This window comes from Typopeltis vanoorti, chromosome 10 (genome assembly GCF_054136105.1).
Source record: "Typopeltis vanoorti isolate ZY-2024b chromosome 10, IOZ_Tvanoo_1.0, whole genome shotgun sequence".
NCBI lineage: Eukaryota > Metazoa > Arthropoda > Arachnida > Uropygi > Thelyphonidae > Typopeltis > Typopeltis vanoorti.
Window position 1 is genome coordinate 99303319 of NC_143558.1, and position 27787 is coordinate 99331105.

At 37.2% G+C, this 27787-nt stretch overlaps 1 protein-coding gene across 3 annotated transcripts in view; it reads right to left on the minus strand.

The window, feature by feature from the left end:
- The window catches only part of LOC150102627 (papilin-like), an 843028-nt gene that overhangs the window by 303659 nt on the left and 511582 nt on the right, over window positions 1–27787 (minus strand). For all 3 annotated transcript variants that reach the window (XM_090399411.1, XM_090399410.1, XM_090399409.1), the window contains one exon: window positions 13067–14242. In XM_090399411.1, coding sequence (XP_090255537.1) covers window positions 13067–14242 — 1176 coding nt within the window. The remainder of the gene's footprint in view (window positions 1–13066; window positions 14243–27787) is intronic.

Sequence of the window (27787 nt, forward strand, 5' to 3'; positions counted from 1 at the left end):
ATATCAGGAATGTGGAATGTACATTATGAGGACTGACACTAGTAAACAGGAGAAAGAGGGGTGATATGATTGAGATTTATAAACTTCTGAAAGGGTCATACAGGATACTAGTAGATGGAATTTTTTTTTTATAGAGAGTAGACAGGGATGAAAGGGCATCCATGGAAGTGGAGAACAAATGAATGCAGTCAAGAAAGGTAGAAGAACTCTCAAAAGATGGAGGATATGGGAATGATTGGAATGGTTTACCTTGGGAGGTGGTCAGTGCATAATGTGAATGAATTCAAAGTAAGGTGTAATATGACATGCAAGTGATATACAACCTTCCTCAGCGTCCCTGACCTTGGAGATCTCCTGTAATAATAATAAATTCATTTGAATGAATTATAATTATTATAAATATTTAGAAATAATTATAATTATTATCATTAGTATTACACATCCATGGAGTAACAAGACTCATCATTCTAACTACATAACAGTTGTATGTTGCACCTAAAATGTATTTACTATCTGCACCCACAACATCGTTTGTAAATTAACGAATTTCACTCATTTTCCAATTCAAAGTATAAACTGTTTCTCACTCTCATGCTCCCCACATCCTTTTACATTATTATTATCATTATTATTATTATTATCCTAAGACCCTATGAAGTCACAGACTCATCTAGGAGGTCCCTTTTGTCATATACATAGCTCATCGTACTGTGCCTTAAATACATTCAAATTCTCTGCAGCCCTCATACTCTCACGCAATGCATTCCAATCGTTTACAACTCTCCATATAAAAAAAAACCTGTTTCTCACTGCCCTGCTCATGCCCCCCCCCTTTTATATACCTTATATAGCTAGGAGCAATTGAACAAGGTGGTAGCAGATCTATGGAATGAACCTTATGATAACAGGTTGAAGATTTCTGGGTTGCAGAAACTGGTTGATAGGCAGAAAAGGAGTGATATCATTGAGACATACAAATTACTGAGGAGTTTTTACAAGATTGGTTCTGAGGAAAATTTTCAGAACAGGTGTGTTGATGGGAGAACTAGGGGCCATCCATAGAAACTAAGTAAGAGTGCAGTTATCAAGAGTGTTAGGACTTGCTTTTTTGCATTGAGAGTAGTAAATGAGTGGAATAGGTTGCCAGAATCTGTTGTGGGTGCCATGACTGTGAATGAGTTCAAAGCAAAGTATGATAGATACTGCACAAATGTTGGAGAGTTCTTGACATGATGTTTAGGACCTTCCTCGATGAATGTAAGGACTCCTTGGAGTTGCCCATAATAATAATAATTTTTGCTCGCTATTGCAACCAATCACTGTTTGTGCAACATAGTGATCATCTTCTTATATATGTTATCTTTCATCAATAATCTCCTTTTGACCATCCAAATTATTTATTTCTATGATCCCTACTAACTCTCTTGCTCTTTTACTTCTCGATTTAAAGGGTCACTCACTATTCTCATCCTTCCTCCTGAAAAGCACCTTATGCACCTTGTGATAAGGTGCTTTTCAATAATTCATTCTGAATTATTATGTGTTTCCTCCTGGCTAACTTTCACGTTATTCTTTATGTATTCTTCCATTTCCATCCACTGGCTAACTTCATGCTGAATGCAATTTTTCATTCTGAACTTAACTCTTATAACCCATTAAATGCATGAATTTGCTTGCCATCATTCCCAGCTTTTGCATATCGGTACTCATTCTCTTTGTCTCTTGTTTCAATTCATTCATAAAGACCTATGATAGACTACCACATGAAAAGCTATTGGCTAAATTGAAACAGATGAAATTAAATAACAGATTAATGAGTTGGATAGCTAATTGGCTGTCGGATAGATATCAGCAGGTTGCGTATAGAGGAGTGGTATATAGGAAGGACACTAGTGGAGTGCTACAGGGATCTGTTTTAGGACCATTATTAACTTATAAATTAATGACATTAGGATTGGTTTAACTGGAGATATTCAGCTGTTTCCGATGATAGAAATTTGGGAAGAACTATGAGAAGTAGAACAGACATTGTGGACTTGCAATAGACTATGTGAGTGGGTAGGTAAGTGGAGCTATCATTTTAACATTGCAAAGTGCAAGATCTTGAAATTTGGTAGACAAATTAGGATGCAGAGTATACAACTAATGAAGAAAATTTGAAGAAGAGGAAGAGATGAGAGGTCTGGGAGTGATGGTGACAGAGATGTGAAATTTAGGGGACACATTGCTAAAATTGTAAGAACATCCCAACAGATTATGGCAATAATGAGGATGACACTGACAAACAGAAGCAAAGAGGTTGTGGTTCCCTTGTATATGGCTTTGATCAGGTCACATTTGGGCTACTCTGCACAGATTTGATTGCCTAGTTTTCAAGAGGATGTATCGGAGAGGATCCAGAGAAGGTTTACCAACTCAGTGTCAGGTCTATGGAATGTCATAATACACAAGGAGATGAGGGAATGCAACTTACATAGCCTTGAGACTAGAAGAAGAAGAAGAGGAGGGGATATGATTGAGATATATAAGTTGGTGAGGGGAATGTTACCAGATTAATGCATGGAGATTTTTCATAGTGGCAGGCAAAGGTAGAACTAGAGGCCATTCAATGCATTCCACTCACCAATTACTCATGGAGAGTAATTGGTGAGTGAAATGCATTTACTGGAAGTGTAGTGAGTGCAGAAACTGTGAATGGGTTTGATGATCTCTTTACATGAGAGAGAGAGAGTATAGACTTCCTGTGACGAATCCTTTGATTCCATGGAGGTCAGATGTTGTTAATAATAATAATAATCATTTTTTTTTTTTTTTATAACAACAGCTTATTATCTTTCAGGGAAATTACATGAGTGTAGTGTACATTTTTAAATGATAATTACAATTATTATAATTAGGACAATTTAAAATTATAATTAATGCTGAAATTAATAGAAATTATAACAAAAACAATTTACAGTTTAGAGTTTTGCATTAAAATAGTTATACTGTTACTTCTACCTTTTACATTTATATTCCTGTTTGTAGTTTATTTTAATTTAAACTTTACATTTGGAGTTTTTTGTTGACAGTAGAGAATGCTGGTTCATTTCACTTTTTCATAATACATATTTTTAAATCTGTAGTAATTTTTAATAATAATATATTTTTTTTTGTAATAACATTTTATTTATCATCATACAGAGTATTTACATATATACAATAAAGTATACTATTACATTTTCTGTTCAGTACAAAATGTAGAGTACGGTGATTTTTTTTAAATATAAATGTACAGAATTTTTTTTTTTTCAATATCATAGCTTATTATTATACAGCCTATTTACATATACACAATTTTTTTTTTTAATATCAGTATCTTCTTTATTGTTATACACCTTACTGACTGTTTTGTTACATAATCTGCAATCTTTGATTATGAGGATTATGTGTAGATGAGTGAGGCGATTTAATCCCACCTACTTCGAAGCTTGGGTTAGCTTTTATGAAGAGAGTGGGATTAGCCTTCACTATTTATGTTGTTGTTAATGTTTGTGTATGGGATGTAGGCATTGGATGCAGGTGATTTGTCATGTGTATATTGGTGTTAATGGTATGTTAACTTTGTTGGTATATTTTCCAGAGTTCATGTTTTAGTGTTCTGTAGTTATCTATGTGTTTTAAATTTCTTGGTAGGTTGTTGAGTTGCATGGGTATCTGATGTGATCTCACAAAAGAACCGTATGAATTGTTGAAGATTGTAGTGATGTAGAGAGTTGTTGTAGGCCGTGTTATATGATATGTGTCTCTGTTGTTTCGATAGGCGATGTTGAAGTAATTCCTTGTTAATGTTATGTAGTGTTTCGGGTTTTTAATGCTCAGGATTCTGTGTGGTGCCATGTGCTGGTCGGGTATTGGTTGTTGCGTATAAGGTATCCAAATCACTGTTTACACAATTTTCCTATGTAGTATTTCTAATTTTGTTAGGTGACTGTTTGATGTGTTTGCAAAGACTGTTATACTGTATCTCAGTAGGGATTCACAGATACCATGATATAGGAGTTTTTTTTTATGTTGGATGGAATAATGTCTTTTACTTGGAAGAGTTTTGCTGTGATGACCCAGAGTTTTGTCCATTTAAGGTGGCAATCTATGTAGAGACCAAGGTATTTTGCATGTGTTACAGGTTTGATTTCAGGACATTGGTAGTTTTTCTGTTGTTAATGCAGTGGTATGTGTGACAGTGTATCGATAGTGGTGCGGGGCACATGATTCTTGGGTTGAGTATTATCAACATCTGTGTTTTGGTGCCACTGATTACAATTGCATTTTGGTAGAAGTATGTTGTGATTTCATTTAGGTCTTGTTGTGCTTTGGAGAGAGCCATGTTGATGTCTGTGTGGATTGCTAGTAGTGCAGTGTCATCTGCATACTGAAATATTTGACTTTTTAGGGCCATGTTATGAACATCGTTAATATATATGTTGAATAGAGTGGATGATAATATGGCGCCTTGAGGGACACTGTCTTTTATTGAATGATATATGCACGTAAACACAAGAAAGATATTTAATTAACCAAATGTTTCGGTCTGGAAATAGCAGACCATCCTCAGTGGTATTACAAGAACAGTTTTTAAAAAAATACAAGCTAGAATACTAACAATAGATTGTTAAAAATAGAACACACTGCGTGATGTTATATCACTAAGTATTAAGTATAAAATGGAGTATTTTGAAGTAGAGACATGATTGAAAAAAAAAAAAATAATAATAATGAGTAATCTTGATTAGACTTTCCCAGATTTTTGATATAGATATACAGTCATTACGATTCAGGTTGGGACGATGGAGCAAGGCCTCCACTGCTATTTCCAGACCGAAATATTTGGTTAATTAAATATCTTTCTTGTGTTTACGTGCATATATCATTCAGTCTTATGTCACAAGTATCCTTAAAACTGTGCTTTATTCGTATACTCTGGCTGTGACATGTACCCATTTTTATTACTTGTGTTCTGTTTGAGAGGTAGTTCCTGAACCATGTATATAGTATTCCTCTTATAGCTGTTGAGTATAGTTTGGTGAGTAGTATGTCATGTACAAGTGTATCAAATGCGTTGGTTAAGTCATGCAGTATAAGGACTGCGTACTTGTTTTTGTCAAGGGCTTTGTTTATTGTGTCGCCAATGTCTTCTAATAAAGTGATGGTGCTTTTTGTTTTCTGAAAGCCATATTGGTTTTGTGAGATGATATTGTACTTCTGTAAATAGTTCTGTAGTCTGGTGTGTGTTATTTTTTCTAGAATTTTTGAAATGACTGGTAGGGTAGCTATTGGTCTGTAGTTCTGAGTATCGTTTCTTTTACCATGTTTGTAAATTGGCATAATTATTACAGTTTTTAGTTGTTGTGGAATATTGACAGTGTCGAATATTATGTTCACAAGTCTCAAAAGTATTAGATTTATTTGTTCAAAGTGTGTTATAAGGTCTGTGAGTCTTATTTTGTCTATTCCTGGAGTGGTCTTTGGATTTAGTTGTAAGAGTACTTCTTTCAGTTCCTGTTTTGTTACAGGTGAAAAATAAATAGTTGTTGTTGACTTTTGTCGGTATTTTTTTGTTGATCATTGATGGATTGTTTTTTTCGAGTTGTGTGATATTGTTTGTGAAGGCATGGTTGAATGAGTCTGCTAGTTCCTCTTGGTTTGTGTCCTGACTGAAGCATTTTGCAATAAAATTTTGTGCTGAAGTTTTCTTTTTTCGAGTTACTAGTTCATTGAGTGTAGTCCATGTTTGCTTCATGTTGTATTTATATTCCATGAATTTTTGGAAGTAGTAGTGTCTTTTTTCCCTGCGAATTTTTGTTGTTAGTTGATTTCTTGTGTTTTTGTATAAGGTTTTAAATGTGTGTTATTGGGTGACTTTTTTAGTTTTTTCCATAGATTTTCTTTTACAGTAATACTATTTAGTATGTTGCCATTTATCCATGGATTGTTGTCAGTTTGTTGCCTTGTTTGTGTAGGCTGTTGCTTTTTTGTATATTTCTGTGAACTTTAGCTGGAAATTCTCATATAATGTTACAGGATCATTTATTTTAAGAAAGCAATTCCAGTCTGTATTTTTTACATGGTTATCGACAATGCTCTTTAATATGATCGAGTTTTGTGGTGGTGGGAGGGAGGGGGTAGGTAACATAATAAAACGAAGTTGAGACAAAATAGCGATCAGCAATTTTGACGTTAATTACTGATGATGTATATGTATGGATGGGAGCCTATGTTGATATGCTCAATGCATGATTGTCTTAGTGAAATGTTGAGTATTTCTTCTCTTGTTGGTGAGTTAATGGTAGGGTTTATGTTGTACTGACTTAGTATATCAAGGTATGTGTTAGTACACATGTACTAACACATACCTTGGTCAAGAGTATTTATATTAATGTACTAATTTATATTATATTAATGTACTAACACATACATGGTCAAGAGTATTTATATTAATGTTTCCTATTAGGATGAGCCTATGTGTTGTACGGGGTTCGATGCTGCTTAGCCATGCTTCTAACTCATGAAGAAAGCTGAGTGGATTATTATCTGTGCATTATGTTTATTGTGCATTTGATACTACGTTTGTGGCTATTTGTGATTTCCAAAATTAGTGTTTCCGCATGTTCAAAATGAGCTTGTTTTTCAGTCACATTGTATTTTTCTTTGATAAATGCTATGATTCCTCCTCCTCTTTTGTTTGGTCTACATAAGTTGTAGGTTTGGTAATTATTAATGTTGTATGCATTGATTTCTGTGTCGTTTATTGCAACTTTGGTCAATATTAGCACATCTATATTTGTCATGGTGTGGTTGAGCAGTGTTTTCAATGTAAGCCAGTGTTTTTTTTATACTTCTTATGTTTGTGTGTATGATAGTAATAATAATAATAATAATACTTATTTATAAGACCTGTGTAGCTCAGTGGAAGTGATGCTTGCATCTTCTGCAATAGGCTGCCCAAAGACAGACTTATAGTTCAAGTCTAGTTGCTGACTGGAGGAACTTTTTAAAGCCTTTCTTTGACCTGTTCCCGAGTTAGTCAATCTCTGGCACAGGCAAGTGGATTTTTTCTCCCAGAAACTCAGGTTTTTCATCTTGTAAACTCAAGAAAATTGATCATAGAACCTATATTATTTCAGACAGTAACATATCCTGTTAGGGTTAGGTACCAAGAGATGGCAGCACTTGTTTTCCAGTCTCTTCATGGATGGATGACTATAATTAGTGATAGACATGGGTCAGCTATCTCTGATTAGCTATTGGTGGAGATTAAACTGCCTACTCATCTCCAAAAGCTAGATAGGTTTAAAGGCCTCACCTACTCCCTATAAGGGAATAAAAGGCGTAAGCTTATTATTATTATTATTATGATTACTTATTTGTTATCATTGATTCTTTTATGTTGACAATTTTGTCTACTAATACTCAAAAATTGTCTACTCTCCACCATTGTTCAACATTTCTCTGCTGCTACTTTTCAATGCTTATTCACTACTGTCATTCATGAAAACATAAGCAGTCATTAGGATATCACACTTTCCACAAACCCACACTTTCTCATTCCTCTATTTCACTTAATTTGTCTGATCAACACATTACTATGTGTATTGATCTCATTCTTAACATCAACACCATATCTGTCCCCATTCCACCATTCAATCACCAAATGACCACAACTACACCAACGCCATCTACTGCTAACTACCACTGGTATTTCCACAGACAATCACAAACATCCATGCCCATGGCAGGATTCGAACCCGCAGTCTTTTGGTTGGAGAGCGGATATGCTAACCACTTGGCCAACGATGCCAACCATTTATTAATTATAGAAGATGTGATATGAAAGAATTGTTAGTTGAAGCAAAAATGAAGAGTAAGAAAGTAAAGATTATGAGTCTGTTACCTCGGTATGATGGAACAGAAATCAGAAGGCCCATGATTGCCAATAAGTCAATGAGAAGATTGTGCAGGAGGAATGGTTTGTAGTTTACTGATGTATAGAGTGAATTTGATGAATGAAAGGACATATATGACTGACAGACTACATTTAAATGGTTCTGGAGTTAGATGTTTGGAGAAAGTGTTGTTTAGCGAGAGTGTGGTAGTGCAAAACCAGGGAAACCAGAGATATTAGGGAGGAAGAAATCATGTGTTTGGCCATCCCTGTAATAAATGATCATGTGTACAGTAACGATTATGCAATGCTGAATGGATTTCAAGGTCTCCAATTTGAATGGAGTAATGAAATTACACAAGGGTAACTAACTATGGGTACAAAGAGATGTTGAAATGCATGTACACGAATGCAAGAAGTATCAGGAATAAGGGTGAGGAATTTTGCACATTGGTAAGCTCAAGTTGGCCAAAAATTATAGGTATTAGTAAGACCTGGTTGACTGAAAATGATATAGTTACAGGGATGGAATGTAAAGAGTATATTTTCAGGGAGGATAGAAGCAACAGAGCTGGAGGTGGGTTATTGCTGATGACAGCTGCAGAATTACTACTTAAAAATTAGAAGTTAAAATGATTTTAGGACCGAGGGAGATGGTTCATTTGATGCTGTCTTCACTCATTGTGCTAATCTGTCGATACATGGCATCTACATCTTCCTGTGCCGCCCCCCCCCCCTAGTCTGTAGCAACACCCAACGATGTATTTTGTCCTATTGCTATAGACTGGAGGGGGGGTCAACAGGAAGATGTAGATGCCATGTATCAGCAGATTAGCACAATGAGTGAATGCCAAACAATTACTGTGGGAGACTTTAACTATGGGGACATCAATTAGAGGGAGCAAAGGGGAGCATGGTAAGATGGAAATGGGATTTATACAGTTTCTAAAGGATAATTACATGAAACAACATGTTATAGAGGGGAAAAGGGGTGTGAGAGTGTTGAATCTGGGAAAAGGGGTGTGAGAGTGTTGAATCTGATAAAAGCATCAAAAGATGTATCCACAACCAAGATAGACACTCTGCCTCCAATTGGGGAAACTGACCATGCTGTCTTGTTCTGGGAAGTTGCCAAACATGTGGAGTTTTCTGTCAAGAAGAGGTTCATGTTCAACTACAAGGCTAGTGATTACGAGAGACTCAGGAGTCATCTTGGAATTCCATGGCTTGAGAAGCTACAAGGAAAGAATGTCTGTAGGGCATGGAAAGTGGTCAGAGATTTATTTAGACTACCAGTATCACGCTGCATACCCAAGGTCAGGAGAATAAACCAAGTTAGAATAAAGTGGTTGAGTAGGGAAGAGGAACAATGAATATGGCAGAATGACTTTAAACAATGCTTATGTTAGGAATATGACAACCAAAAGAAACAGTTGAGTTGCAAAGTGATCATTTATCAAAGGTGTATCACCCTGGTGGAGATTTTACAGGTGCTGATGTGATTCATATCAACATTGAGGTAGATAAACAGGAAGTGTTTCAACATATTAAATAATATGAATGTGAGCACAGCTGTTCCTACTGCTATCAGCCCATGTACTACATGAATGTACAAGAGAATTAGCATTTCCTCAGCCCATGTACTACAAGAATGTACAAGAGAATTAGCATTTCCTCAGAGATGAGACTTAGATTGAGCAACTTCGTCAGAAGTTGCTCAATCTAAGTCTCATCTCTGGTGAGGTTCCAAGGGAGTGGAAAGAGAGTAAGATAGTACCATTGCATAAAGGTGGCTCCAAGACAGAGGTGGCAAGCTACAGACCAATTAATATATCAGAAGCGGTTGTTCAAATATTGGAAAAGTTGGTGAAGGGTAAAATACAACAGTGGGTGGATAGGGATGGGTTACGCTATAGTGGGCAGTATAACTTTGTAAAGGGTCTGCATTTTGTAAAGGTCCTGTCAAGTAACTTATTCACATTTTATAATAAAGTGATGGCAGAATTGGATAAAGGTAATGGCTATACCATGACACTGCTCTACTTTGTCAAGGCATTTGACAGAATACCACATAGAAAACTATTATAAAAAAATGGAGCAAATGGGAATGGATATAAGCCTAGTAGCATGGCTAAGGGGGGCAGGGGCTGAGGGACAGATAGTACCTCAGGGTTTGGTACTAGGGCCACTATTCTTTATTTTGATCTTCGTTTTGATTTTTTTTCCCCTGTAATACAAGTGTCCTTCAGTGGTTGTTTTTGGAGTTAGTTGTCTGCATATTGTGTATTTTTGGTTACCTAGAAGGTGGAGTCATAATTGGACACATAGCAGTGGAAGAGAAGAAGATAACATAAGTTTTCATTATTTAGATATTTAGTATACTTAAATATGTTTTATACTTATAGTTAATTTATACTTATATAGTTATAGTTATACCTATAGTTATATTTACTTATACTTATTTAGCATTTAGTTGTAGTAACTCCAATTGCAAATGGCATATCACCAAGTCCTTCCCCTTTTAAGGACTACATTTTGCGTGACATAATAAGGAATTTTGTGACATGCAGGACTTGTGGAATGTATGTGTCCTGGAGGTTTTATATGTGGCAGGTGAGAGAAGGGGAAATACGTATATGCGCAAAATGCAGCAGACAATGGGAGGAACTTGGTGAATTAGAGATGACTATAACTGACCTCGGTGAGTCAGAGGAGGGAGATTCTCTATGTAGAGAGGCGAGTGGTATGATAAAGGGCAAGAATAGTGATCAAAATATGAATGAAAAAATAAGAGTCCCAGCGTGGAAGGCTTGAATGACTGTGACGTTTTCGGAAATGGCTTTGATTGGGAGAATGAATGGTAAGTAAGAGTGACTAACCTGCAGAGAGATATAGATGAGCTGAAAGAGGATGTAGTGTCTCGGGAATGAGATGAGAAGTGTAAAAAACAAAATTAGGCAAATAGAAGAGATGAATGCAACCCAAATCAGAGTAGGAGTGAAAGAATGTTATGGGAATGATAGAAGAGAAGAGAATATGAACAGTAGAACAGAGGGAATGAGAGAGAGTTATGGGAATGGTAGAAGAGGAGAGAATAGGAACAGTGGAAGAGAGGAGATGTGAGAGAGAGAGAGAGAGAGAGAGAGAGAGCTATGGGAATGATAGAAGAGGAGACAATGGAAACAGTAATTGAGAGGAAATGAGAAGAATGCAAGGGAGTGCTGGAACCAGGGATAGAGTGATGTCAGGAAGGCGGGTAAGAAAGGAACACAGAGAGAAAGTGTTAGAGGAGAGTGAGTGAGGGATGCAGGTGAGCAATCGAGGATGGTAAGATGTGTGATGTATAGGGACTCAATGATCCGTGGTGTGCAATGTGTGAGGAGTGTTTGTCTGGAGGAATGAAAGAAAAAGTGGCTATGGTAATTAAGAGGGATGAAAGGGTAGATGAGATGATTGTGATGGTAGAAAAGAATGACTTGAGAGGCAATGTAAATCAGGCGGTAAGAGATATGAGATTCTTGCTTGAGATTGTACAAAAGAAAATGCAGAGAGGAAAGATAGTATGATAGAAAGAGGTATGATAGTGACGAGCTGAGCAGAAGAGCGGTAATATTGAATAGCATAATGTGCCAGAATGTGTTGGAAGAGAGGATTGGAATATGTGGATGCTTCGAGGGTGTTTGAGGATAGAAAGGAATTATATGCAAGAGACCACTTGCATTTGAATGAGGAAGGACGTAGACATCTGGAGAGATTGCTGTATTCTGAACGAGTCGGTGTGTCAATGCAGGGAAACTAGAATACCCAGGGTGGATGATAGCAGGGATGGCCTCTTGTGGGAATGGGTGCTTGGAAGGAGGGGATGACATCGGGTAATGCTGAGCCCAGTGGAGTCTGGGGGGGGGGATAATGCTAGGTATAGAAACAGTGGCATTTTTATGCTTTATACTAACGCCAGGAGTATCCGGAATAAAGGAGAGGAATTGGTGGTGCTGATAGCATCAGCCTTGCCAAAGATTATTGGGATCACTGAGACATGGTTGACAGAAGAGGATATAATAATAGGAATAGAAGTAGCAGGGTACAGCATTTTTTGGCAGGATAGGAAGGGAAAATGTGGTGGTGGAGTACTACTTATGATAAGTGACGACATGTCCTCTAAGAGTGGAGGCTTTGGAAGGCAGTAACACTAATGATTTTGAGAGCATATGGTGTGAGGTAGAGATAGGCAAGATGGGATATTTAGTGGGGTGTTGCTACAAACCAAGGAGCACAGAGGGTGGGGACCAGGAGATGTTTAGACAGTTGAGCTTGGCAAGTGCAAGAAGAATGATTGTTATGGGAGATTTTAACTACAGCAGTATAAATTGGGGAGAGGAAAAATGCATGTAGCAATAAGGGAATGGAATTTCTAGAATTCTTGAGGGACAAATGTCTTAGGCAACATGTAATAGAGGGAACAAGAGGTTCGAGAATTTTGGATTTAGTCATTGCATCAGAAGAGCTGATAATAACTAAGATGATATCTCTCCCACCAGTTGGAGAGAGTGACCATGTGGTTTTGACTTGGAAGATGAATAGACATGAAGGAGTATCAATGAGACAAGACCATATGTGTAATTATAATGCAGGTGATAATAATATAATAGTCCTTTCTTTTATGCTTACATGGTGATCAGAATACATTATTAAAAATTATGGAGACAACTACCATGTTAGAGCAAAACTTAGTTTAATATAAACCAAAATGAACACTCGACGTTTCGACCTTCATATCAAGGTCATCATCTGGAGCATACACATATATACAAGAAACAAGCTACACTACAATCTACTTGGTCTGCTAAAGTTACTGACCAACCGTTACAACAATTATTGGCCTGACCTCTGGTGGGGAAAAAAAAATCTTTACTACATCAAAGCTAGAGTCCTATTATTATTATCTATTAGGTTAGATGATCATTTAAGCATGATCACTTTTTATATAAAAGTAAGATATGCTCACACTTTTGGCCTGGAGTGCATATAAAAATACTGACACAGACTAAAAACTATAAAAGCACTTTTCTTTCTGCATAGATTTTTTTCAATAATTTAAATGAATAAAATATATAGTGCAGTATTTTTTAATACCTAAATACTCACCTTGATCCATTTGCAGGAGTGATTTCATCTGGACAACAACCATGTGGATAGGTCTTACAGCTACAACCTTTATAATTGGGACCAGAAGCTTCTGTGATATTATTTGGACAACAACCAAAGGAAGTAATATGACAACAGCCTTCTTTATTGGGACCAAAAGCTACAGTTATTCCATCAGAACAACAACCGTGAGGTGAGAGAAAACAGTTTTGCTTATTAGAAAGTTCATTTTCTTCAAACTTTTCTTTATATTTCCTTTGCTCTTTGCTTATTTCTTTATTCTTTTCTTTCATAATATCCGAATTTTCATCATACTGACAACCTTGAAAATTAGGACCAATAGCAACAGACTTACCATCTGGACAGCAGCCATACGTGGTAGATGAACAATGTAAAGTAAAGACATCTTTATCCTCTGGTATTTCTGATCCAAATATTATATCGTCTTTACATCCCAAATAATTCAAACCTTTAGCTGCTTTTAATCCATCTGCACAGCATCCAAAGAGAGTATTTATACACGCAGGCTGATCATCACCACTTCCTTCCACATTATCACATCCTTCATTACTCTTCCCCTGTGCATAAGTTATGCCATCTGGGCAGCAACCAAACTGAGATCTCTGACATGAAGAAAGCAGTACTAATGTACTATGATTATCGTTATTAGTTATTGTGCAACCTTCCAAGTGTAAACCTTTAGCTGGTGTTACTCCATCCAAGCAGCATCCAAATTGGCTTTCATTACAAGATACTGGTAACAAAAGAGGTGGAATTGAAATAGTAAGCATGGAAGTGTCTGAACAACCCAAGTAATCCAGTCCTTCTGCATGTTTAATTCCATCTGGACAGCAGCCATATAGAGAGTTCTCACATTCATCTGTAGAGGATATATCCAGATCACATCCCATTTGAAGTGGGCCCTCTGCAGGAGTAGTGCCATCAGGACAACATCCAAATGTTGTATTATAACAAGAATTTACTGCTAATAATTCACAACCATTATAGTCGCTTCCGCTTGCCTTCATAATTCCATCTGGACAACAGCCCCAAACTGAAGTTTCACAACTTTCTTCTGGACAACCCTCTTCAGCTAATCCTTTAGATGGAGTTACTCCATCAACACAACAACCATATCTTGTTTCATTGCAACTGATCATTTGAGGACAGCCTTTCCTGAAATACATTAAAAAAATATGCTGTTAAAAGATGTCAGATATCAAAAAAATGAGACTATAACAAAACATAACAAAACTATGAGAATGAAATTTAACTTTATAACTTTATGAAATATGTGTTTAAATTAGATAACCTATAGGTTATTTCAAAAATAAAGTCACTAAAGCAATGGAAACACACAAACTGCCATTTTAATGAAATGTTTCACAGAGTTAATAGCAGCCTTGACATAATTCTTTCTTTAACAAGGGCCTTGCAGCAAGGAGTGGGGGAACCAAATAAAAGTGTTCCATTTCACATAGTGATAAGATCAAGGGGTAACCTTAAAGCTAGTCCATGTATCTGGAAATTTGTCTCAAGATGTTACATAAGTCAATAATGACAAAGATCAAGAACTGGATTTAGTTCTGGAATTTAGTCCTCCTCCTCCTAAATGTACTACAGTAGAATTTTCTTAAGAATAACCATGGGCTTGTTAAGGGTAGGTTATATTTTAGTAATGCACTTACATGTGGCAAATAAGTGAGAAATGTATTGGACAAGAAGATGCATACACAGTAGTATAGTTAGAATTTTTGCAAAGCACTTTGAATGACTATTACATGACAAGTTGGTATTTAAATTACCTAACAGACTAGTCAGAAGGATACTTCAGTTACTTGGTTTTCAAGGATGAAAATATTTTGAAAGGATTTGGAGAAGAATATCTAAGATAGTATCAGCTGTCTAGAATGTTAAGAAGATAATCATGAAATGCCATTTGTAGAACATGGCAGATAGGAAAAGGATTTGGATGAAGAACAGGATTTTCCATGGAAAGTGGTTGGTAAGTATAATGCATCATTTGAGAGCATAACAAGTGTACAAAAACAGTGATGAAGGCATGATCTTATGAGCACCATGTGTGTCATGGTGAGAACCTCCTACGGTAATCAATAACTATATGGAGGACACATAATGGTAATGAACCCTTCCATTAATCAGAGTAGATGATCCCCCCATCCCGAATCTCATTCATGAAAGGTTGTAAATTGGTAGATTTCAAGATAAGTAACTTTCTAAGAGTTACTAAATCTTGAAATCCTGCTCAAGGGACCAAATACAGAACTCTTTCAAGCCAATGGAGGCTTCCAAATAAGCCAGGTGGTAGTCATATACTGGAAAATGGAATTCATTTACCACCTCAAGACATTTGTAAATTTTGTGCTAGAGTTGGATTCGTATCCACAGCTTCTTGGCTGAAAAGTAGAAATGCCAACTATTCAACCAATGAGGACAAGAAAATATTTCCTTTTTTATGATTACTCATAAATAATACATTGGTTAATATAATATACAACATGGTTCACAGGCTGGGTGGAGTAAATAAAAAAAGGTCTCTGCTACCACTAAGTTAATTTTTTCTTCAAATTTTTAGTACCATACTAAATCTCAAAAATTTAAACTTATTTAAAATTTGTATATATAAAGTTTCTGTTATTTATACTTGAATCATGCAGTTATCTTAATTCTGTACCTTGAAGGTAATAAGATTGTTAATTAATCTTTAAACTTTTGAGAATAAGGAATTTAATCATCAATAAGAGAGGTTAAGTAAACGTTTAATTATGCCAAACTTTAATTCATCACTTTCACTGGGAAATTGAAAACACAGCATAATTATTATAAACACCAGATCACCATAGAGTCAAAAGACACACTGCGAGGAGCAAACAATGTTATATGCAAAGCCAAGCAAACTGTGCCTTAAACTCACTCAATGTATCTGCATTCACCACAACATCAAGCAAAGCATTCCACAGACCACCCACTCCCCTTGCAAAGAACCTACTCCTTATGCTCCTGCTCATATTCTCCTCACACAAGTTCAAGGTATGCTTCATTATCTACCTCTTTAACCATTCTATGAAAAATTTCTTCCACATTGTTGGAAAGATCTAAAAAAAGATAGGTGCTATTTTGAGTGATAATTGGCAATATTTCAGGAATTTTAGTAATGTAATATTTATTTTCGATAATGAAGTGTGTCTGCATGATTTTTGGTATGATTTCTGTGGGATTTATTAGTTGAAATTGCCTTCTTTAAATATAACACAATGGCGGTACTTACGAGGTCCTTGACGGGTGTAAATAGGCAAGTGCTGCGAAAATCAAGTGGCATTAAAGACGTAGATTTTTCAAAAATGATTTGATGTCATGAGTGTAATATGTATGCATGACAAAGTGTAAGAGATGTGTTTGTGTTGAGAGAGAGAATGGGAGATGAGAGAAAGCATGAATTTGTAGGAAGTGCAATATATTATTAGACCACAAGGCAATGAATCTGAAACAGACTGAAAAGATAGAAGATGGCATAATTGATATTGTTAGAATGCAAGATGTGATGAAATAGTTATTGAAAATGAAAAATCAAATGAGGAATGTGCAAAGTGATGGTAGACATCTAATGGAAACTAATGAAAGGGTGCAGAAGAATAGAATGAAAGCAAAAAAGGAGTAAAAAAGGTAACGAGCAATTCCTGGATAGCAAATGAAAGAGTTCATAAGGTCTGCTATCCCGGAGGGAGAACGAGTAGGATAATTCAATTCAGATGATGGACATGAGGAAGAAACAAGCAAGAGAGTTAGTGGTGATTAGGGAACAAATGATCTAAGTAAACATAAGAAGCATGTGAGGATGAATATCAGGAGGTTATTGAGAAGAATGAAATGTAACAGTGTAGTTGAAAAGGTTGTCAGTGTGTTGCTGAGGTATGACAATGATGAGTTGCGACAGAGAGCCAAAATCATGAACAGTATACTAACAGAATTGTGTGAGGTGAAGGGAGTACCGTTTGTGGATGTATAGCATTTGAGTGAGGAAAGAATGAAATTAAAAAAGCGTGATGGGTTGCATTTGAATAGTTTTGGAGTGAATGCCCTGGACAAAGTGTTGCTGAATGAAGCACAGTGTGTAATACATGCAAGAGATGAAGTGAAAAATCAGGAGAGTGGTATTGAAGAGACAGAAGTGCTAGGCAGTGAAAACAGTACTAGCGTGAGAGATGAAGAGAGAGAGAATGGCAATGCAAGAGGAACAGGGGAATGGGGGGGGTGTGGACAGGGAGATGTGGCTATGGAGAAAGGATGCTGAAAGTGGCAGTGAATGCATGTATAAAAAAATGGACTATATTGCATTATGGGTGGGGAAGTTGAGACAAGGCAGATATATGTGTGGTAAGAATGATAAAGATGATGGGGCAGATGTGGTGGAGAAATCACAACCAACAGGTGGCTTGGATAGAACTGGTTATAGACCTAAAAATTATTGACTGTGTTTGTTTACAAATGCCACAAGTATATCAAAAATAAGGGAGATGAAATGGTTTCACAGATTGAGTTTATTCACATCAAAATCACTAGAATAAGTAAAACATGGTTGAATGAAGGTGATATTCTAACATGAATAGAAATGGAAGGATACAGTATTTTTTTGCAAGAATAAAAAGAACAAGAAGGGGGGGGGTAGTGCTGCTGATGATAGCAGAGGAATTATGTCCGCATAAGGTAGACATGAAAGAGGGAAATAGTGGCAATGGTTATAAGGCACAGTGGTATAATGTAGAGGTTGATAGGAAGACATATTTAGTTAAGAATATTTAGTTAAGACATATTTAGTGTTGGAAAGAACTAAGAAAAGATAGGTGCTATTTTGAGTGATAATTGGCAATATTTCATGAATTTTAGTATTGTAATATTTATTTTTGATAATGAAGAGAAGAAATGTATAATCAACTTGGATTGGTGAACAAAGGAAGAATAAATATTATGGGTCATTTTAATTATGGGGGTATAAATCAAAAAGAAGAGGTAGCATTTTGGGAATGAGGAAAATGAATTTCTTGTGTTTTTGACAGATAACTATCTGAGGCAGCATGTAAAGGAGGGCAGAGGAGGATTGAGAGTTTTATATCTGATCATGTCATCAGAGGATATAATTATGAGTGGGGTTTCACACTTTCATCCAGTTGGTGAGAGTAATCATGAAGTAATCACCTGGATTGTGGATAGCCATATGCAAACTTTTGTGAGGAAAAGATATACGTGGAATTATAAGGCTGGTGATTATGACAAGCTTAGGTGACAACTTGACGCTATAGCACAGAATGAGAGTTGAGTGGTAAGGAAATAAATGCTGCATAAGAACTGACAAAGAAATACATAACAGCATGAACGTGTGAATGTATTCTGAAGGCCAAAAGGCTGATTAAGGCAGGTGTAAAATGGATGAATAAGGAGCTTAAGCATGAAATCTGGAAAAAAAAAAAAGGTACTTTGGAGGAAGTACAAGATGAATCATGGTAATAATCAGTTACACGAAGATATAAAGAACAAGCCAGGAGTGTGACACAATTAGTAAGGAAAACAAAAGTGCAATATGAGCAAATATTGAGAAATCAGGTGAAGAAAAACTTTAGAGAGTATTTTAGATATGTGGCAAGTAGAAGGAAGAATGATTATGGTAAGATGATGTTAACAGTTGAAAATGGTAGAATGGTAACTACTGCAGAAGACATTGTTGAGATATTCAGTGACCAATTTATAAGTGTTTCATCCTGATCAGGGTAGAATCATGAGAAGCTTAAGTGCAGAGAACACAGGAGGGGACTGCTTAATTGTGAGTGAGGAGGAGGTATTTAGGAAATAAATAACCTTGAAGTCACTAATGTGATAGGATTTGATGGCATATCAACACATATCTTAAGGAAATATTCCAGGGAATTGGCAGTAGCATTGGTGTGCCTGTTTAATAAGTCTTGAAACAGCACAGGTTCCAAGGGAGTGGAAAGAGGGTAAAATTGTTTTACTGCATAAAGATGATGATAAGGCTAGAGCTTCAAATTATAGGCCAATCTGTATATCTGGAGTTGTGGTAAAGGTACTGAACAGATTGGTGAAAAGTAGGTGTTGATTACTGCAGTATTCTCTGCAGTAATCAGCATGCATTTGTTAAAGGGAGATCATGTTCTACTAACTTACTTATGTACTATAACAAGGTGACAAATACCTTGGACAGGGGAGATGCATATACAGTTGTATACTTGGATTTGTAAAAGCTTTTGATTGACTGCCATATGACAAACTGTTAAATAAATTGAAAGAGATGGGATTGAATAACAGACTTCTGAGTTGGATCAGTGACTGGCTGTTAGATAGGTATCAGAAAGTTATATATGGAGGGTGCAGTATCCTGAAAGAGGAAGGTCACTAGTGGTGGACCAACTCTCCTGTATGTCTCATCTCCCTCTTCCATTGAATTCTTGAACGGTCAGTTTTTGAACTGACCATTGAACAACAATGGTCAGCTTGTGAGTATTGTTCAATTTGTATGTTAATGATATTGGGATGGGTTTAACTAGTGATATGCAGCTCTTTGCAGATGATGCAAAATTGGGGAAAGCAATGTTGAGTCAAGCAGATGTTATGGTCTTACAGGAGGCCTTGAATAGATTGCATGAATGGGCAGGTAAGTGGAACTGTCAATTAAATGTTGCAAAGTGTAACACCTAAAGTTTCCTTTAAACTTTTTTCTACTTCCTTTAAAGTTTCCCCACTTGGTGGATTAACTTTAAAGGAAGTAGAGGAGATAAGAGATATAAGAGTGTGGTGGACAAGGACCTGAAATTCAGCAGCCACATTTCTCAAGTTGTGAAGATGTCACATCAGATAATTGGAATAATGCAGAAGACCCCTGACATGCAGAAATAGAGGTAACAATGCATTGCATAAGGCCTCAATCAGGCCCTCATATGGATTATTGTGCACAGATTTGGTTGCCAGGTTTTCATGGTTATGAGGATATGTTGGAAAGAGTCCAGAGACGATTCGCAACGGTGGTCAGTGGTCTTTGGAATGTGGAGTATGAGGACAGATTGAGGGAATGTACATTGCAAAGCTTCATGAATAGGAGGAAGAGGGGGGGGGTATATGATTGAGACATAAGCTAGTCAGTGGTTGTTATCAGGTTGACATGGAAGGGAGGGGTTAAACAAGAAGCCATCAACAAAAAAAAGAGGGTGTGAGCAGAGGAGTGAGGAGCAGGTTATTTGCATGGAGAGTGGTTGGCGAGTGGAATGCATTGCCTGAGTATGTTGTGAATGTAGACGTATTGAATCAGTTTAAGGCACAGTGGGATGATCATCGTGTGGAATAGTGTGTACTTCCCATGATGAGTCTCTAACTCCATGGAGGTTGGATGATGATAATAATAATAAAAATAATAATTAATCTGGTAACAACCCTTTACCAACTTAAATGTCTCAAACATATCCCTATCTTCCTCCTATTCACAAAGCTTGCAAACTGTGTTCTCTCATTCTGCTCTCATACTCCACATCCTGAAGGCCAGTTACAACCTCTGCTGGTCTCTGGACCTTTTCCAACATCTACTCATCACCATGACCTTTTCCAACATCTACTCATCATCATGAAAATCAGATGTCCGAAGCTGTTTAAAGTCCATATGAGGCCTGATCAAGGTCTTATACAATGGAACACAGACCTTCTTTATTTCTGCACATTAAGGTCCTCCACATTATTCCCATAATCTTGTAGGGTGACTTTCAAAACTTCTGCAATATGACCTCTGAACTTCAGATACTTGTCCGCTACCACTCCAACGTCTCTTATCTCCTCAACTTCCTCCAAAATTTCCCCACTAATTGTATACTTTGCATTCAGTTGTTCCCTACAAAATTTCAGAACCTTACACTTAGCAACACTGAATTGACAGTTCCATACTGTTGCCGACTGATATAATCTCTTCTATTCAACCATTCTACGAAAAATTTCTTCTACATTTAGCCTGGTACCAACCCTTCCTTTACCAACTTAAATGTCTCAAACATATCCCTCTCTACCTTTTTCACAAAGCTTCGCAAACTGTATTCCATCAATCTGCCCTCATATCCTACATCCTAAGGACTAGTAAAACAACATCTGCTTGATTCCTCATCACTCTCCTCAGTTTTTCATCACCTGCAAACAGTTGTATATCACCAGTTAAACCTCTCCCAATATCATTGATTTATAAATTAAATAACAATGGTCTCAAAACTGGCCCTTGAAGCACACCACTAGTGATTTTCCTCTTTTGAGATAGTTCATCCCTCCAAATACAGAACTTCGTGATACCTATCTGATAGCCTTCACCTATCCAACTCGTCTATTATCCAATCCCATATTCTTCAATTTAATTACCAACTTCTGGTGTGCCAATCTATCAAAAGCCTTTGCAAAGTCTAAGTATACCACTTATATGCATCTCTCTTCTCCAATATATTCGTCACCTTGTTATGGTACATATGCAACTTTGTAAAACACATCTCCCCTTTAACAAACCCATGCTGAAAAGCACAAGAATACCAATGTTATCAACCCACTTTTGTATCCTATATCTCACCAATCTCTCCAATACCTTAACTACAACTATATATATACAGATCAGTCTATAATCTGTTCCCTTAACCTTATGAACACCTTTGTGAAGTGCAACAATTTATTATTATTATTATTATTACCACCCCAAGACCTCATGGAGTCAAAGACTGATCTGGGAGGTCATTTTATCACATTCACAGCTCATCATACCATGTTTTAAACACATTCAAACTTTTTGCAGACACCACATTCTCAGGCAAGGCATTCCAATCATTCACAACTCTGCACGAAAAAAACCTGCCTCTCACTCCACTACTCACACCCTCTTTATACAGTTTCTAGGGATGACCTCTGGTTCTCCCCTGATCTCCCACTATTCTCTGTAAAACTTCTCCAGCATTGATCCTATAACAACCCCTTACCAACTTGTAGTTCTCTATCATATCTCCCCTCTTCCTCCTGTCCACCAGACTCTGCCAATTACATCTTCTCAATCTTTCCTTATACTCGACATTCCAGGTCAAAAAACTACCTTAGTCAGTCTTCTTTGGACCCTTTCCAACAACTCTTCATCCTTCTGAAAAACCGGTGACCAAATATGGGCACAATAATCCATGTCTGGCCTAATCAAAGCCTTATATAACGGAACAAGAATCTCCCTACTTCTACATGTCAGTGTCCTCAGCATCAATCCCAGAAGCCTGTGTGTTGTCTTCACAATTTTGGCGATGTGTCCCCTAAATTTTAGATCCTTATCCACTATCACCCCCAGATATCTTATTTCCTCTACCTCCAACAATACATTCTCACCGAGCATAAATTCTGCATCCCATCTATGTTTTCCAAATTTTAAAACCTTACATTTTGCAACATTGAACTCACATCACTATTTCCGTACCCAATCACTCAATTTATTCAATTCTTCTTGTAAGGCCACAACATCTTCACTACACTTCATGGTTCGTCCCAACTTCGCATCATCAGCAAACAACTGAATATCTCCATCCAAATCTTCACCTATATCATTAATATACAACAGCAATGGACCTAAAACAGACCCCTGAGGCACTCCACTAGTGACTTTCCTTTTCCTGGATATTGCTCCCCCCCCCATACACAACTTGTTGATACCTAACAGATAGCCAGTCTCCAATCCAATGCACCAATCTAATATCCAACCCCATCTGCTCTAGTTTGGCTGTCAACCTATCATGAGGTACTCTATCAAAAAGCCTTTGCGAAATCCAAGTATATTACTATGTATCCTTTTCCTCTGTCCAAGGAAGCAGTCACTTTATTGTAATAATTAAGTAATTACAAAAAAAACATGACCTCCCTTTAGCAAATCCATGCTGTCCATCAAAGATAATACCATTGTTGTCAACCCAACTCTGGATCCTAGTTCTCAAAAGCTTCTCCAACAACTTAACCACAACACCTGACACACAGATAGGCCTATAGTTTGATGCTTGAGTTCGATCACCTCCTTTATGAAGTGGCACAATCTTGTCCTTCTTCCACTCCTTAGGAACTTGACCGAGTGCAAGACTCATATTAAAAAAAATGTCAAGGCAGGTGTCAACTCCCCTGGCACAGTCTTTCAGAATATGTGGTGATATATTATCAAGTCCCACAGCCTTATTAACATCTAGTTTACTCAACTCCCCATACACCTCTTGCTCACCAACAGTCAGGCTCTTCTCCCCATCATCAACTGCTCTCAATTGCTCCATGAAGTCACATTCACAAGATTGAAAGATCTTTATGAACTGCTCATTAGGTATCTCCACCACACATTCTGCATCATCTGTCTTTATACCATTTTCTCCAATCAATGTCATCCTTCTATAATTATTCTTTCTTCTGCTGGCTACATATCGAAAGAATTCCTTAGGATTCTTTTTGGCTTCATTAGCCAACTGCTGTTCATACCTCTCTTTAGCTACCCCTCACCCTCCTTGCTTGGTCTTTGTAGACCTCATGGAATTGGTTATTTCCACTTCTCTTATGCTGCCTCCACAACGCCCTTTTTCTGTGTATTGCATGCTTAATCTCTTTATTCATCCATCTCACACCCACCTTATTTAACCTTCTCACCCTTGGAATACATTTAGACATTGCATCTACTAAACAGCTTTTGAAAATCCCCCAAACTGCATTGATCTCTTTTCCAGCTAACTCCTCATTCCATGCTACACCCTCAAGCCGTCTCCTGAGCTCTTCATAATCATCCCCCCCCCCCTTGTAGTTCCACATATACCATTTTCTCACAGAGGTCCTCGCACTGCTGGAAACCACTCAGGTAATCACCTCATGGTCACTCTCACCAATTGGTGGATGATTTGACACTTCATTTTCAATTACATCCTCTGATGAGATGATCAAATTCAAGACATTCGATCCTTGTGTGCCCTCTGTTACATACTGTCTGAGGTAGTTATCCCTCAAAAACTCAGGAAACTCATTTTCTTTACTTCCAGTTGCTATCTCATCATTCCAGTGTATATTGTCATAATTATAATGACCATTTTCTTATTTGCTTGGCTAATTTGATTATACATTTCATTATCACCACCATCCACATTACCTGGTCTATTAACATCCAACGAATTTAACATTCAACTAATGATGATAGTCCGTGCAGTTAGCCTAGTGGCTTTGCGCTTTGCAACCATATGCCTGGGGAAGGAGTGTCCTAGGTTCGATTCCCATCGGAGATGTGAGGAGCTGAAGGATCTTCCTCAGTCATAGCCAAGTTAGCCAGTCTTGGGCGTGGATAGCAGGGTTTTTTCCGCCAGTTTATCTGGTGTTTTTCATCCCGCAAACAGGCAAACCGGCCCCTTGAACACACAGGGATACAGCCAAGAATACCTTGAGGCATAGGAGTGACCATTCTATCCTCGTATTTCGGTTACGAAATCCAAGCATGCTTGGAAGGTTGTGGGCCTTAAAGGCCTGTTAAAGCCATTGGGATAGATAGATAGACTATTGATGATAGAGAAAACTCTTTCTCTATCATCAATAGCACTCCCCCCTTTTTTGCCCCCTCTGTCCTCATGAAACACATCATACCCTTCCATCTCTATTCCTGTCAGGATGTTATCCTCTTCCAACCATGCCTCACTTATTCCGACAATCTTTGGGTGAACAGACGCAATTAGTGCAACCATTTCATCTGCCTTGTTTCTTATACTTCTAGCATTTGTATACAAACACAACAGCTCATTTCTGGATCTACAGCTAGTTTTACTGATACTACCACTCACTCGATGTGATCTCTCCATGCTCGACTGGGACCATTTCCCTTTCTGCTTCATTTTAAAACCCTTTTCAATTCCAACTGTTTCCTCTTGATTCCTGGTCATCCCATTCCTTTCCTGCCTACACATGCTCACCTCCTCTTGGAGCATCCACCTTTCTTATGCTGTGTACTCCTGTCCACCCTGAGCCTCCCCGTTTCCCTGCTCCTCTTGCACACCCATTCTCTCATTTTCTATACTCATACCACTCACTTTCCCATTCATAACCACCTCTTCAATCTCCCCTGTCTTACTCTCTCGCTCTTTTGCTTTCCTTCCACTCCTTTGGGAGTTGTGCTGTTGCAAGACTCTTCTTAAAAGGTAGGACAAGACTAACTGCTTGGAACTTCCCCTTAAGACATATGGTGATATGTCATCAAGCCCTATTGCCCTGTTGACACCTAGCTTACTTACCTCCTCATATCCTCTTGATCACTCACTATAAGTCTTCTCTCATTTCATTCTCTACACTTGAGATTCTGATTTCATATTAAAAATGCTAAACCCTAATGAAATGTTCACTGAATACTTCAATTATGTCCACTACAACAGTCACCAATCTCCCACTTTCATCTATTAACAGTATTTTATCATAATCATTCTTCCTTCCAATTGTCACATATCAAAATAACTCACCAGAGTTTCTCTTGATGTGAGTCGCTAATTTCTGTGCTTAGTGCACTTTTGTTGTCCTTATCAACTGAGTCATTCTCCTGGCCTGCTCTTTTATACTCTTCATGCTCCACAGATTATTACCATTATTCATCTCATGCTGCCTCCAAAGTGGCTTCTTCTTCTTCATGATTTCATGCTCAGTCCCCTCCTTTATCCATTTTACACCTATCTTATTCAGCTTTCTGACCTTCAAAATACATTCACACATTGATGTTGTTATGTATTTCTTTGATAGTTCCCGAGAAGCATTTATTTCCTTACCCTTCAGCAACTTATTCCATGATATAGCACCAAGCTGACTCCTAAGCTTGTCATAATAGCTAGTCTTGTACTTCCACATATATCCTTTCCTCACAGAAGTCTTCATGGCTTCATAATTTTGGTTTCTGTTTGACAGATTATTTGACATGTAGATGTTACCAGACATGGTATGTGTTTGTGTTTTATTTCATTTAAATTTATTTCATTTAAGTTTCAGCAGAAAGTTTTTTCTTTTTAATTTAAGTGAAATTTTTATTAGTTTATCAAAGATTTTGTTCTTCACATGTATTATGATAACTTTTGTTTTTTCAATAAATTATGTGGCATAATCTGATGGAATTCTGGTAGTGTATGCATAGTAGCAGGTTGATAAATGCATATTGTTAAGCAAGAATGAGTTTGCAGTGGGCATTATTCTTTGGGGGAGAGAGAGAGAGAGAGAGAAGAGAAGGAGTAAAGACTTAAAGTTGTGAATGAGGATCTCAACAACTAAAGAAATTAAATGAAGTAAGCCCAAGTTGGTTACCCAAAACACCTAAGCTTATCTGTTAGATTGGTTATCCAACTTTAACTGAATAAATCCCAGGGAGTCCTATCAATATGTAGCCAACAAAAATAAGAACGATTATGGTAGGATGCACTGATTGGAGAAAATAGTATAATGATAACTGCTGCAGAGGATATAGTTGAGATATTTAATGAGCAGTTCATAAAGGTCTTTCATCTTTGTGAATGTAACATCATGGAGAGTTTGAAAGCAGTGGATGATGAGGAGAAGAGACTTATTGTGGTGATCATTGTTATTTTCGACCACTAAATACTTAAATAAGATAACTGAAATTTGGGTTTTGATTGGTTGGAAATTTGATACAACTAGTAACCGACTAGTTTCACCGAGTTAACTGGTGGCTTCTTCCACCAGTTAGATGAATTAGCACTTGATTAGTCATTGTTAAGCAGGTGCATCCTATAATTAGCTGCAAAATTACATCTGATGTGTGGAGAAATCTTACAAGTGATTTCCAGATAACACAAAGGATCCCTTGGTTTCTGTTCAGGATGCCTTCTGAGTGGATTACTACTGCAGCTTCTTTTATGTTGCAGGAGCTGTAGTCATCTTCTATGTATGGCATAGTACTTTTATCCCATTCAATGTTATGGTTAGTGTTGGAAAAATGGAATGCTAAACCAAAGCTGTCCTCTCTGTTGTTGTTTACATCTCCAATGTGCTTTTTCTGTCTTATTTCTAGACTTCTTGAAGTTTGTCTGATGTAATTCAGGCCACAAGAACAAGGAATGTTGTAAACTCCAGAGTGTTTATTGAAAGCATTCTGGTGTTTAGGTTAGCATAACATATTCCATACAGTTCTAATCGGTTCGAAGGCTACCAGAATGCTGTGAGACCTTAGGAGGTTGGCTTTTGTGAAAGTATGCCAAAAAAGGAATGGAAATTGAAGTCCTGTGATGAGTTTCCTGGATTTGCTGTGGAGAGGGGTTGGAGAGAAGTATTCTTTTTTTTTTTTTTTGATATCCATCATTTGATATCCATCAATGTGCCAGGGAGTTAACATCTACCTTGATGTTAACTCCCTGGTTCCAAAGGAGTGGAAGGAAGGCAAGATTATACTGTTTCATAAAGGAGGTGACAGAAGTCAAGCATCAAATTATAGATCAATCTGTGTGTCAAGTGTTGTGATTAAACTGGGATCCAGACTTGGGTTGACAACAAGGGTATTACATTTGATGGACAGCACAGATTTGCAAGAGGGAGATCATATTTTAGTGATCTTATTACAATAAGATGATAGCAGCACTGGATGCAGGAGATGGACACACAGTAGTACACTTAGACTTTGCAAAGACTTTTGATGGATTACTACATGACAAG